The sequence below is a fragment of the Sus scrofa genome, chromosome 7 (assembly GCF_000003025.6).
Source record: "Sus scrofa isolate TJ Tabasco breed Duroc chromosome 7, Sscrofa11.1, whole genome shotgun sequence".
NCBI classification, from domain to species: Eukaryota; Metazoa; Chordata; class Mammalia; order Artiodactyla; family Suidae; genus Sus; species Sus scrofa.
Genome location: NC_010449.5, coordinates 68,512,936 through 68,525,660, shown reverse-complemented (window position 1 = coordinate 68,525,660; position 12,725 = coordinate 68,512,936). Strand labels below are relative to the sequence as shown.

The 12,725-nt window shown below is 37.6% G+C and overlaps 1 protein-coding gene across 8 annotated transcripts in view; it reads right to left on the bottom strand.

Moving 5' to 3' along the window:
- Positions 1-12,725, bottom strand: part of STRN3 (striatin 3) — a 106,512-nt gene that overhangs the window by 51,612 nt on the left and 42,175 nt on the right. For all 8 annotated transcript variants that reach the window (XM_021099888.1, XM_021099889.1, XM_021099890.1 and 5 more), the window contains exons 2-4: positions 10,933-11,036; positions 10,396-10,469; positions 4,426-4,507 (exon numbers count right to left, since the gene is read on the bottom strand). In XM_021099888.1, the coding sequence (XP_020955547.1) occupies positions 4,426-4,507; positions 10,396-10,469; positions 10,933-11,036 (260 nt within the window). The remainder of the gene's footprint in view (positions 1-4,425; positions 4,508-10,395; positions 10,470-10,932; positions 11,037-12,725) is intronic.

The following is a 12,725-nucleotide window of genomic DNA, read 5'->3' as shown; positions in this document are numbered from 1 at the left end:
AGATGACATAAGAATTCTGAAAAATTTTAAGTTTCTAACTGTGATGGCTACATGCTGGTTCTATTCAATATAATGAAGAATGAAGTATCAAGATCTGGTTTAGAGGGTACCTATCAATAGTTATTTAGTGTCTATGAAAGTGATCACATTTATTAGGCACGGATATAAGAATGGTCCAAAGCTCAAAAGAGATTAATCTGGGTGAATAGATTTGAGAGTCATCAGTGTTTGGTGGCATTTGAAGACATAGATTTAAATGAAATTACCCAGAGAAAAAGTTTAAGTGAAAACAGAAAGTCTCTGGATACCAACACAAAAAGGGATAAAAGAGTAAGAGAAATTCAAAGGAAAATTAAAAGAAAGAACTTGAGAAATTAGGGTAAAAAAGCAAAGAATAGTTTCATAAAAGTAAGAAAAAGAGTATCAAAAAATAAATGAACAGTAATGTCAAATATTTCCAAAACATCAAATATAAATAAAACGGGTCACATAAATATGATTGTGCTGGTGGCTTCAGTGAAACATCAAAATGGGAAGCAGACTAGAGTGTTGACAAATGAACAAGGAAGACTGTGGAGATAACTATTCTTAGAAAAAGGTGAGAAAAGACAGAATATTAAGGCAATGGGATCAAGCATTTATGAGAGAAATACCATGCAATCAATTTCTCAGCAGTAGTCATATTCTTCTATAAAATTAAGGGTTCCCCTGCCATCTGGAGAAAAGTGGTTTTCAGTAGAAAAGAATAAAACCAATACACAGAGGAGTAGAAAACCAAAGAATAAGAATATACCCTGGGTGTTTCCAGTCCCTGAGCAATCCTATGATATTCTAGTTCTTATGTTTCTGACACTCAACTATTCAGCACTTCCTTCTATGCTGCTATCTACCCCACCATCCTTTCCAGACAGTAATCTGTTTTTATTAAAACTTGCTTGAGTTTCAGTCACTAAGAATTCAGACTGACAAATACCTCTTTGGGGTGCTTTATTGTCTTCTTTTTTTTTTTTTAGGGCCATACCCACGGCATATGGAGATTCCCAGGCTAAGGGCCGAATCGGAGCTGTAGCTGCCACCTTATGCCACAGCCACACCAATGCCAGATCCTAGCCTCATCTGTGACCTACACTACAGCTCATGGCAGCGCCAGATCCTTAACCCACTGAGCGAGGCCAGGGATCAAACCTGCATCCTCATGGACAGTGGTCAAATTCATTTCCACTGAGCCATGATGGGAACTCCAACAAAAACCTCTTTGAATGCAACATTAGAAATTGAGGTGATGAATATGAGGTTTAAATACATTTACAGAAAAGAATGCAAAAAGTTAAGACAGTACTCAGAGTTCCTGCTGTGGCTTAAGATTCCAACTGCAGGGAATTGGGTCAATGCGGAGGTGTGAGTTTAATCCCTGGCCCCGAGCAGTGGCTTAAAAGGATCCAGTGTTGGCGTTCCCGTCATGGCTCAGTGGTTAACAAACCCAACCAGCATCCATGAGGAAGCGGGTTCAATCCCCAGTGAATTAAGGATCTGACATTGCTGTGAAGTGTGGTGTAGGTCGCAGACATGGCTCAGATCCCACAGTGCTGTGGCTGAGGTGTAGGCCAGTGGCTACAGCTGATACAACCCCTAGCCTGGGAACCTCCATGTGCCGCTGGTGTGGCCCTAAAAGACAAAAATAAATAAATAAATAAAATTTTAAAAATTAAAAAAAAAGAGAAAGGATCCATTGTTGCTGCAGCTTGGATTCAATCCCTGGCCTAGGAACGTCCACGTGCCATAAAAGTGGCTATAAAATTAAAAAAAAAGAGAGAGAGGAGTTCCCATTGCGGTTCAGTGATAACAAATCCGACTAGTATCCATGAAAATGAGGGTTCGATCCCTGGCCTAAGTAAGGGGGTCAAGGATCCAGCAGCACCGTGAGCTGTGGTGCAGGTTGCAGACCTGGCTCGGACCCTGTGTTTCTGTAGCTGTGGCACAGGCCCGCACCTGCAGCTCCAATTCAACCCCTAGCCTGAGAACTTCCAGGTGCCAGGGGTATGGCCCTAAAAAGATTAAAAAAATTAAAAATTAAAAATTAAAAAAAAAAAAAAAGATGAGTTCCCATCGTGGCGCAGTGGTTAACGAATCCGACTAGGAATCATGAGGTTGCGGGTTCGGTCCCTGCCCTTGCTCAGTGGGTTAACGATCCGGCGTTGCCGTGAGCTGTGGTGTAGGTTGCAGACGCGGCTCGGATCCCACGTTGCTGTGGCTCTGGCGTAGGCTGGCAGCTACAGCTCTGATTCGACCCCTAGCCTGGGAACCTCCATGTGCCGCGGGAGTGGCCCAAGAAATGGCAAAAAGACCAAAAAAAAAAAAATAAGGAAGAGAGAGTTCTCACCTGACAGCCTTCATATTTTTAGAAGTAGAATCTGAGGTGCTCTAATGAGAGTAAAGGAGAATGGACTGAGAAGTGGCAAAAGTTCATAATGTCTACTGAGGACAATGAGAGCAGGAGGTGAGCAGGAATATGGAAAAAGGCTTGCTGTAATGTTTGGAGAGATACCACGAATATTTAATGGCATTTACATGATTCTGTGATTTTTCTTCAAGAATTAGAAAGAGAAGCAATAGATAATAAGACTGAACTAGGGCTGGAATAATGCAGGTATATATAGTAAAATGACTGATGGGAAGGGGGTAAGTAGTAGGCAGCAAGAAAGCTAAGGCAACAAGTAAAAGGGTGACAGATCATGAAGTCTAAATGGGAGCACGGGAAGTAACAAAAACAAACTTAAAAACAAACCTACCACCACCACCACAACAACCCAAAATAAAGCAAGCCATAGGCAGAGGAGATATAAAGGAAAACAAAGTAGTCAAGGAACTAAAGATCAAGATAAGTAACATAGGACCTGGAGTAAGAGAGGTGGAATATGAGACTGTTGGATCACGCAAGGGCGGTTCTACATAATAACTAGATCCAGGGTCTGACCACACTTCACTGGGTTACTGTAGTGAAGGTAAAGATGTCTATGAGTTTCCGTTGTGGCTCAGTGGTTAATGAATCTGACTAGGAACAATGAGGTTGCAGGTTCGATCTTTGGCCTCACTCAGTGGGTGAAGGATCTGGTGTCACTGTGAGCTGTGCTGTAGGTCGCAGACGCAGCTCAGATCTGGCGTGGCTGTGGCTGTGGCCGGTGGCTACAGCTCTGATTAGACCCCTAGCCTGGGAACCTCCATGTGCCTCCGGAGTGGCCCTAGAAAAGGCAAAAAGACAAAATAAACAAACAAACAAAAAACCAAAAAAAGATGTCTAGAGTTGATAAAGTTGAATAATAATAAATTATCTAAGATTTCAGTAGTTATACAAGCATCAAAAATTTCAAAATATAAGGGAAAGGAACAAATAGATAAAAGACAAAAAAAAAAAAAAAAAAAAAAAAAAAAAAAAAAAAAAAAAAAAAAAAAAAAAAAAAAAAAAAAAAAAAAAAAATAAGTACTTCTTTTTTTTTTCGTCTTTTTGTCTTCTTATGGCCACACCCAAGGCATATGGAGGGGTCCAATCGGAGCTACAGCTACCACCCTATGCCACAGCCACAGCCACACCAAATCCACCCTATGTCTGTGACCTACACCACAGCTCACAGCACCGCCAGATCCTCAACTCACTGATCAAGGCCAAGGATCAAACTTGCAACCTCATGGTTCCTAGTCAGATTCATTTCCGCTGCGCCATGACGGGAACTCCCAGAAGTACTTCTAATATAGCAAAGAGGTCAAACATCAGAAAGTTTCCATATAGTTCCTGCTGTGCCAGAGATGGGTTAAGAATCTGCCTGCGGTGGCTCAAGTGACTAGAGAGGCATGGGTTTGATCCCCATGGGTTTAACCCAGCACAGTGGGTTAAAGGATCTAGCATTATCACAGCTGCTGCGGAGGTCACAGCTGTGGCTCAGATTCAATCCCTGGTCCAAGAACTTCTAGAGACATCTGTATGCAAAGGGTACAGCCATTTAAAAAAAATAAACTCCTCAAAAATTCAAGGAAACATAGGATTTGGCAAGCCACTTCTGAAAATTTCAGATAACCAGTTAAATTTTTCCTCTAAACTAGTCACAATCCCGCTTAAAACCCAACCTGTAAATTTTGCAGTGATGGGAATGAACTCTCCATAAATATGAATTCTATATTGTTTTTGTTCTGGCCTTCAAGACATCCAGTCTTTATGACATTCTACTCCACAAATAACATCATTTGAGGAATGTTTGGGGAAACATTCAGAGGAAACAGGCTTTAAAAAGATCTAAGGATCTAACAAAGCAAAAATGAAGCAATATGAAAACTATACACATTGTCCCACTATCATTAAATAATTTTTCACTGTCAAAGTGACTCACACTTTCATATCTAGATCCTTAAAGCTGAAAATGAACCATTACTCACTGTCTTAATAGTTGTCTGCCTTGCTTCCACGTTAACTGGCTATTCTGAGGTGCTGTGGGAGCCTCTGTGTCTTTGGTTTCTTCTAAAAATTAACAACAAAAACAAGACAAGTTTCATACATAGTATTTCAACTCCTGAAAATATTGCCAAAGTTCTCTATGTATTAGATTTCACAAAAATACACCTAAATATTTTACAAAGGATGGAAGAAAATTAACTTTTGGTTATCTCCTGTGGGTCACTCATTTTTAAATGTGTATATCCTGACAGCCCAAACACCTAAGTACTACCCGCATTGTTTTAAAATAGGAAGAACTCAAGTGTACATTTACTGTTACTACAAGAGATTCAAAAATCAAAAACCCAGGTACTGAAATGAAATGTTTACTAAAGCCAACTTTTTAAACTACCAGAATTCTGCCGAGTTGAGTGCTTTTGAAATTAAAAAGCTGTATTTACTATTCACATTAACTATCCAAAATCGACACTAAAGAAATCAAGTGTGTGTGTGTATATCTATAACTAGTCAATAATTTTCAGTCTGTATCAATAGACACTAAGTCTACATATTAGACTTTATACAGTCAATTGCATTTTTAGAATTAAAAGATAAATCAGGAAATAGTTTTTACAATATGTAAAAGGTCGTTTTATTATCAGGTAACCAAAAATGAGTTTAATAAATAGCATAAGTTCAGATGAGTTAAGCTCACAACAAGTATCTCTAGAGTGAAATTAAAAACTATTTATTGGCACTAATGATATAAAAATATTTTCCTATAATTTCCCACTAAAAATATTGAGATAGGAGTACCCTGTGAGCCTAGCAGGTTAAGGATCCAGTGTTGCCACTGCTGTGGCCTGGGTTTGATCCCCAGCCCCGGAACTTCTGCATGCCATGTGAGTGGCCAAAAAAAACTTAAGATAAAGCAAAAAAATAGAGCGCCATAGAAGATAAGCCCTCACAATGAATGGTGAGAACTGTTCCCAGGGCTTACACTTGTTTGACCCCTAGACTCCTGAATCACATGAACAAATACTTACTGGCAGCAGTTCAAATATTTTCTATCAATCCATTATTAATATCTCCTCGATCTTCCCCTAAATGTAAAATTATTTATGATTTCTAGGAAAGCTTATCTCATGCTAATAGCTCCCCATTTTTTTCTCTACAATTTTTTCTATTTATGCCATTTTAAATCACATATAACATATAGGAGTTCCCACTGTGGTACAACAGGATTGGTGGTATCTCTGAAGTGCTGGGATGTAGGGTCTGATCCCTGGCCTGGCACAAGGGATTAAGGATCTGGCACTGCCATAGCTTCAATGTACACTGCAACTGCGGCTCAGATCTGATCCCTGGCCCAGGAACTCTATATGCTGTAGGGTGGCCAAAACAAACAAAAAAATTACATATAACATATAAACACTGCCCCCCCCCAAAAAATACAGTTGCCCCAAATGCTACCACCAAGTATGTCAGTACTTGAGATTTTATCACTCCAAACTTTCCATCTGAAAATACATACATGAGCTTCTCTTATTTAACAAAAATGGACCAATTTATCTTCTTAAATTAAAAAAGTGTACTGCACTGCAAGCTGCTTTTAACAGTGTATCTAGAACTGTCTATAACAATAAACTCTATCTATAGCAATAAACAGATTAACATCATATGAAACAATTACATAACATTCCATAGAAAGTATATATAACTGTTTAATTTAACCAGTCCCCTAATGTTGAAATTAGTTTCCATTTTTGACTACTATAATAATATATAGGATATTCTTGAAGCACATCCTAAGTGTACAGCTCAATGAATTTTTAAACACACTCATGTAATATTTCCTAGATAAATAAACAAAACATCATCACACCCCAAAAGCTGTTGGTGTCTTGTTTTTTTCTTTTTAGGGCCATACTTGTGGCATATGGAAGTTCCCAGGCTAGGGGTCCAATTGGAACTGCAGCTGCCAGATTACGCCACAACTACAGCAATGCAGGATCCGAGCCACATCTGCGACCTACACCACAGCCCATGGCAACCCTGGATTCTTAACTCACTGAGCAAGGCCAGAGACTGAACCCACATCCTCATGGATATGAGTCAGGTTCATTATTGCTGAGCCAGGATGGAACTCCCCAAAAATTTTGATTATGCACTTCTCCATCCATTAGATATTCCCAAAAGGGTAGACAGACACTATCCTGATTTCTAAACACCAGATTAATTTTTGAATTTGATATACATGATATCATTTATATCAATTTTTGATTTTATATAATCCATTCATGTTTTCAGGTTTAGTTATAGTTTATTCACTTTTCTTATTAAATAGCACTTCCTGGGAGTTCTTGTTATGACACAGTAGAAATGAACTGTATCCACAAGGACACATGTTTGATCTCTAGTATCACTCAATGGGTCAAGGATCTGGCATTGCCGTGAGCTGGATTCCATGTTGCTGTGGCTTGATGTGGGGTGGCAGCTGTAGGCTCTGACTCAACCCCTAGCCCGGAAACTTCCATTAGCTGCAGGTGTGGCACTAAAAAGCAAAATAATACTAATAAAAAAATTTAAAAATAGCACTTTCTTACACTAAAATATTACAATATATTTATTCGTTCTATTTTTGATGAACATTTGAATTATTTCCAGTTTTTTAAAAATAAGGATACAATGGAGTTCCTGCTGAGGCACGGTGGGTTAAGAATGGAACTATGGGGAGTTCCCATAGTGGTTCAGCGGTTAACAAACCCAACTAGCATCCATAAGGATATGGGTTTGATCCCTGGCCTCGCTCAGTGGGTAAAGGATCCAGCATTGCCCTGAGCTGTGGTGTAGGTCGCAGATGTGGCTCAGATCCTACATTGCTATGGTTCTGGCGTAGGCTGGTGGCTACAGATCCACCAGCCTGGGAACCTCTATATGGCGTGGGTGCAGCCCTAAAAGACTAAAAAAAAAAAAAAAAAAAAAGGAATGGAACTATAGCAGCTCTTATCACTGTGGAGGCATGGGTTCAATCCCTGGCCTGCCACAGTGAGTTCAATCCCTGGGCGCCCCGGCTGTGGTTTATGTTGTAGCTGAGGTTTGGATTCAATCCCTGGCCTGGGATCTTCCATCTGCCACAGGTGCAGCCATAAAATTTAAAGCAACAACAAAAAAATGATACTATAAACATTGTTTTTTTTCTTTTTATGAAAAAAAGTGAAAAGAAATAATAGCCCTCAAGCATTTATTTTGCAGTGGTTGTACCCCCAAGCAGCGAGAGAGGCACCACTAAGCTTCATCCTCAGAAACTGCACTCAACATCTCAGCATCAAGCTGTCATAGCTTTGACTTATGTGTTACCATCAGTGTTTTATCTTGATTTATTTTATGTATCATTAGTAAGATGTGTTCAAAGGTTATTAACTGCTTCTTCATTTTATGTATTTTGGTTTATGAAAGATTTCATAGGAATGCCCTACTTTTGGATGACTGGGGAAATCCAAAAGCGACAAATTGTTTTTGTCAGTACACATTTTCTTTTGCCCGGCACAACTGGTTAAAGGATTCAGCATTGCTGTAGCTGTGGCACAGACTGCAACTGCTACGTGGATCTGATTCCTGGAGCTCCATATGCCATGGTGTGGCCGAAAAAGAAAAAAAAGAAAAAAACAAGCAATATTTTGTAAATTTCCTTTTTCACATTTTAAGTATATAAAATGCAAGAATGATTCATTTAATATTTACCTTTATCTATACTCTGATGTAAATAATTTTATCTTTGTTTGCATAGTATATTTTTGCTCATCCCTTTATGTGTTTTCCACTAAACATCCTGAGTAGTTTTTCTACATCTACTTTGCTATTGTGTCTCCTATAAATAAAATATGTGGATGTTATTTTATTCTTCAATTTGAGAAAGTTTTAATAGTTATGTTTATAGAGATTAAAAACAGGCTTATTTTTACTTTATTTCAGTTGTGGGCAGGAGAGATTTATATTCTAATGATTTTTCCTTTATATAAACTTGCACCAGTTAGCCACCTACGACTCTAGCTCCAGGAACAACAGGGGTGCAACTAGCCTCCTTCCTCATACTTACACAGACCAAGTTAGGGGGACAGTCCTTAAGGTATAAAAAAATGACTGCTTACTTTTTGCATATTCTAGCCGTATTAGAAAGTAAATGAGTCAAAGAAAAGCTCCAAAGCCATCAGGTTTTCTCTATGGTGAAGCCACTGTACTTCTTCTAACTACAATGGAACTGCTGTAGTAAAGGTGACCCAAAATAAATAGACCTTCAATCTCTTTATCACTTAGTGCTGCTTTTCCAAGGAGGTGACCATAATACTGTTCTAAAAGCATTAGAGTGAGTCTTCATAAGCACTGAAAAACTAGTTCAAAGGAAACCTATGCCACTTGGTCTCTTAATTTTTTTTTTTCCTTTTTTGGCTGCCCCCTGGCACATGGAGTTCCCAGGCCAGAGGGATCAGATCTAAGCCACAGCTGTGACCTACACCACGAATGTGGCAACGCTGAATCCTTTAACCCACTGTGCCAGGCCAGGGATTGAGTCCTGGTGCTGCATAGGTGCTGCTGATCCCATTACACCATAGTGGGAACTCCTTAATTTTTATATGTGACAACTGGAATGGCTTTGGTGTTAAAACTGCTAAGTGGAGAAGACCCCAAAATAAATCATCTGCAGCTTGTACAGATAGGGCATTTCTGTCAAGTCTTAAGTACTTAATATTTAACTAAAAACCAATTAACTCAATTCTAAAAATTTACCAAAATACTTAACTTAAAAAAAAAAAACAGGTTTTATTTTTGCTATCATACATGTTTTGTCTCGGTTAGGTATGTAAACTACAGAATGAAAAGAAAAATAGAACCAAATAAAGACATATTTTTCCTTGTCTTAGTAACCAGCAGCCAAGAACAGTATAGAATTCAATTTGCCTATACCATCCAAATACGTATATAAATGGTTCTACATATACCTCCTTAATAAGAAATTGCAGTAATATTCCCAAATATTATGTAAATCAAAATACACTTTATTACTTTTAGACTACTCATATTGCAGTGATATGAAACCCTAAACACTAAACTGTTAGTCTTCAACTATATCCAGCCCTCTCTTCCCTGAATAACTGTTCATCAGATACTACTCTTAAAAGACTATTTTAGTAAAAAGCAAGGCCAACTAAAGATAACTGTTTCCTTTCCTTATTCTTATTTGGCTTCCCTTATAGTTTCCAAATGAAATTTCCAATTTTTTTAGTACTAAACTGAGTTAATCACAACTTCTCCAGAAAAAAAATTTTTTTAATAATAAAAATTAAGCTTACATAGAATGATGTAGACGAAACCACTTTTTTAAATTTTAATTTTTTTACTATAGTTGATTTACAATGTTGTATCAATTTCTGCTTTATAGCAAAGTTACCTAGTTATACATACATACACATTCTTCTTCTCATACTATCTTCCATCGTGTTCCATCACAAGTGAATGGATATAGCTCCCTGTGCTTATACAGCAGGACCTCATTGCTTATCCACTCCACATGCAATAGTTTATATCTACTAACACCAAACTCCCAGTCCATCTCACCCCCTCCTCCTCCCCTTCCCCCTTGGCAACCCCAAGTCTGTTCTCTATGTCCATGAGTTACTGTTCTGTAGATAGGTTGATTTTCACCATATATTAGATTTCACAATATGTGATATCTTATGGTATCTGTCTTGCTCTTTCTTACTTCACTTAGTAAGAGAATCTCTAGTTCCATATTTACTTTTCATTTATTATCTTCCCCAAAATTCAACGCAGTATCACAATAGTCAACAATCTAACTAACCAATGTTATCAAAGTTAAACCAGAGTAAAGAGAACATCTTTGTTACATAAAAATGAACTGTTTTTCTTGAATTGTGGTGGAGGAGGGAGGTTAAGAGAAGAATTGAGTTTACCTGATTCAAAGGCTGGCATTTTCAAATCACCTTGGTTCAGTTCTGTGCCATATTTTAATTTGTGATATTTTGCCCTGAAAGTTTAATAATAAATTGTTAAAAGAAAATTTTTTTTTTCCTTTTCTACACAGTTAAGTAACTACTGGTATATATTTCTCAAATGACAAAGTATAACATGAATGTCTGTTTTTTAAACTTTACTAGCAAAGGAAGTTGGAGGGAAAAAACATATTGTAAAAGAAAAAAGATAAATTACCCAAATCATATACTCAAGTAAAAAACAAATTTTTTTCTAATCTGTTAAAAAAAAAAACCCAAACTCAGACTCTATAATAAAGATATTACTTCAATTTTAATCTCTTTTTCTTTTCCCATATAAGAATCAAATCTAAATATCATCTTGCACTTTGGGCAAACTTTTCTATCTTTCAAAATGCTTTCAAATACACTGAAGAATAATGTATAAGAAAATATAATGCATAAGAGAATAATACTGTTCTACTTTTCTTATTCATATAAAAAATGAGACATGCATACCTTTCTTGTTTTAATGCATATTCTAACATCTTTATTCTTCTCACTAAATCCTTCTTCAAGTTTTCTTGACCTTTTCTTTCTCCTTGCAAAAATGCTATTCGAGCCTAAAAATATAAAAGATCCAATTATTTTCATTTAAAAATAACTAAAAAGGAAATTTTTAAAAAAGGAAAATAAATGTAAAATCCTGAACTTTATTCACGACATTAAGATTTAAAATTCACAGAAGTAGTTGCCCAAACTTTCTTGTTAAATAATACAATCACTTTATAAATTAGCTATTTGCTTATAATCCTTATGGTCTCTAATCTTAATAATCTGTGGAAGTTCCTTAGCCAGAGCTTGAGCCCTTGCCACAGCAGAGACCCAAGATGCTGCAGTGACATCACCAGATCCTTAACCCACTGTGCCACGGAACTCCAAATGAAGAATGACTTCTTTTTTTAAGGGAAATTTTACATGTAAAAATTACACATAATTCCTAACAAGTAAGTCAGAAAGAACTAAAAAATATTATATTCACAAGTAGATGCTTTCCTTCAAATTAGGTATTAGTTGTTTAAAAAAACAGTAATATTACCACAAAAACATTTCTTTCATGAAATATTTAACATTTTAATAATCTTTTCCATTCTTCCACCCTACTCCAAATTCTTTCAACTGTTTTTTTTTTGTTTTTTTTTTTTGTTTTTTAGGGCTGCACCAGCGGCATATGGAGGTTCCCAGGCTAGGGGTCGAATCGACACTGTAGCTGCCAGCCTACACCACAGCCACAGCAATGTGGGATCTGAGCCACATCTGTGACCTATACCACAGCTCCCGGCAATGCCAGATCCTTAACTTACTGAGCGAGGCCAGGGATGGAACCCACGTCCTCATTCATACTAGCTGGCTTCATTAAACAATTATCCAGAGTACTGCAAACAATGTAAGTTGTTTTTTTTCCTTTTTTTCAGGGCTACACCCACAGCATATGGAAGTTACAAGGATAGGGGCTGAATTGGAGATACAGCTGCTGGCTTACACCACAGCCACAGTAACGGTAGATCAGAGCAGCATATGAGACCACAGCTTGCAGCAACACCAGATCCTTAACCCACTAAGCAAGGCCAGGGATTGAACCCACATCCGCATGGATACCAGTCGGGTTCTTAACCCACTGAGCACAACAGGAACTTCCAAACAATATAAGTTAAGTCACTTTATGCCCAATGACCTTATTACTTTCTACTGTCATTTTTCAACTGTGAATTATTTTTCCTTTTAATTGCCTTATTTCTTTAAAAAGGCAATTCTTCCATCTTTTTGGCCCTTCATAGCATGTCAACCTCCTTTATCCATCCCACATTGAAGTATAATGTTTAAAGAGACCAGCATCTGTTTGAGGATATTTAACAATATGCACATGTTTACATGTAACTAAATGTTATGCTGTTGCCAAGATGACCAAAAGCGTACTTGTTCATTAAAGAAAGTAAGTTACTAAGCTAAATTAGGATTAATTTTTTTAATTAAAAAAAAATTTCAGGAGTTCCCATCGTGGCGCAGTGGTTTACAAACCCAACTAGGAACCATGAGGTTGCAGGTTTGATCCTTGCCCTTGCTCAGTGGGTTAACGATCCGGCAGACGCGGCTCGGATCCCGTTGCTGTGGCTCTGGCGTAGGCTGGTGGCTACAGCTCTGATTCAACCCCTAGCCTGGGAACCTCCATATGCTGCGGGAGCAGCCCAAGAAAATGGCAAAAAGACCAAAAAATAAATAAATAAATAAATAAATAAATAAATAATTTCAGT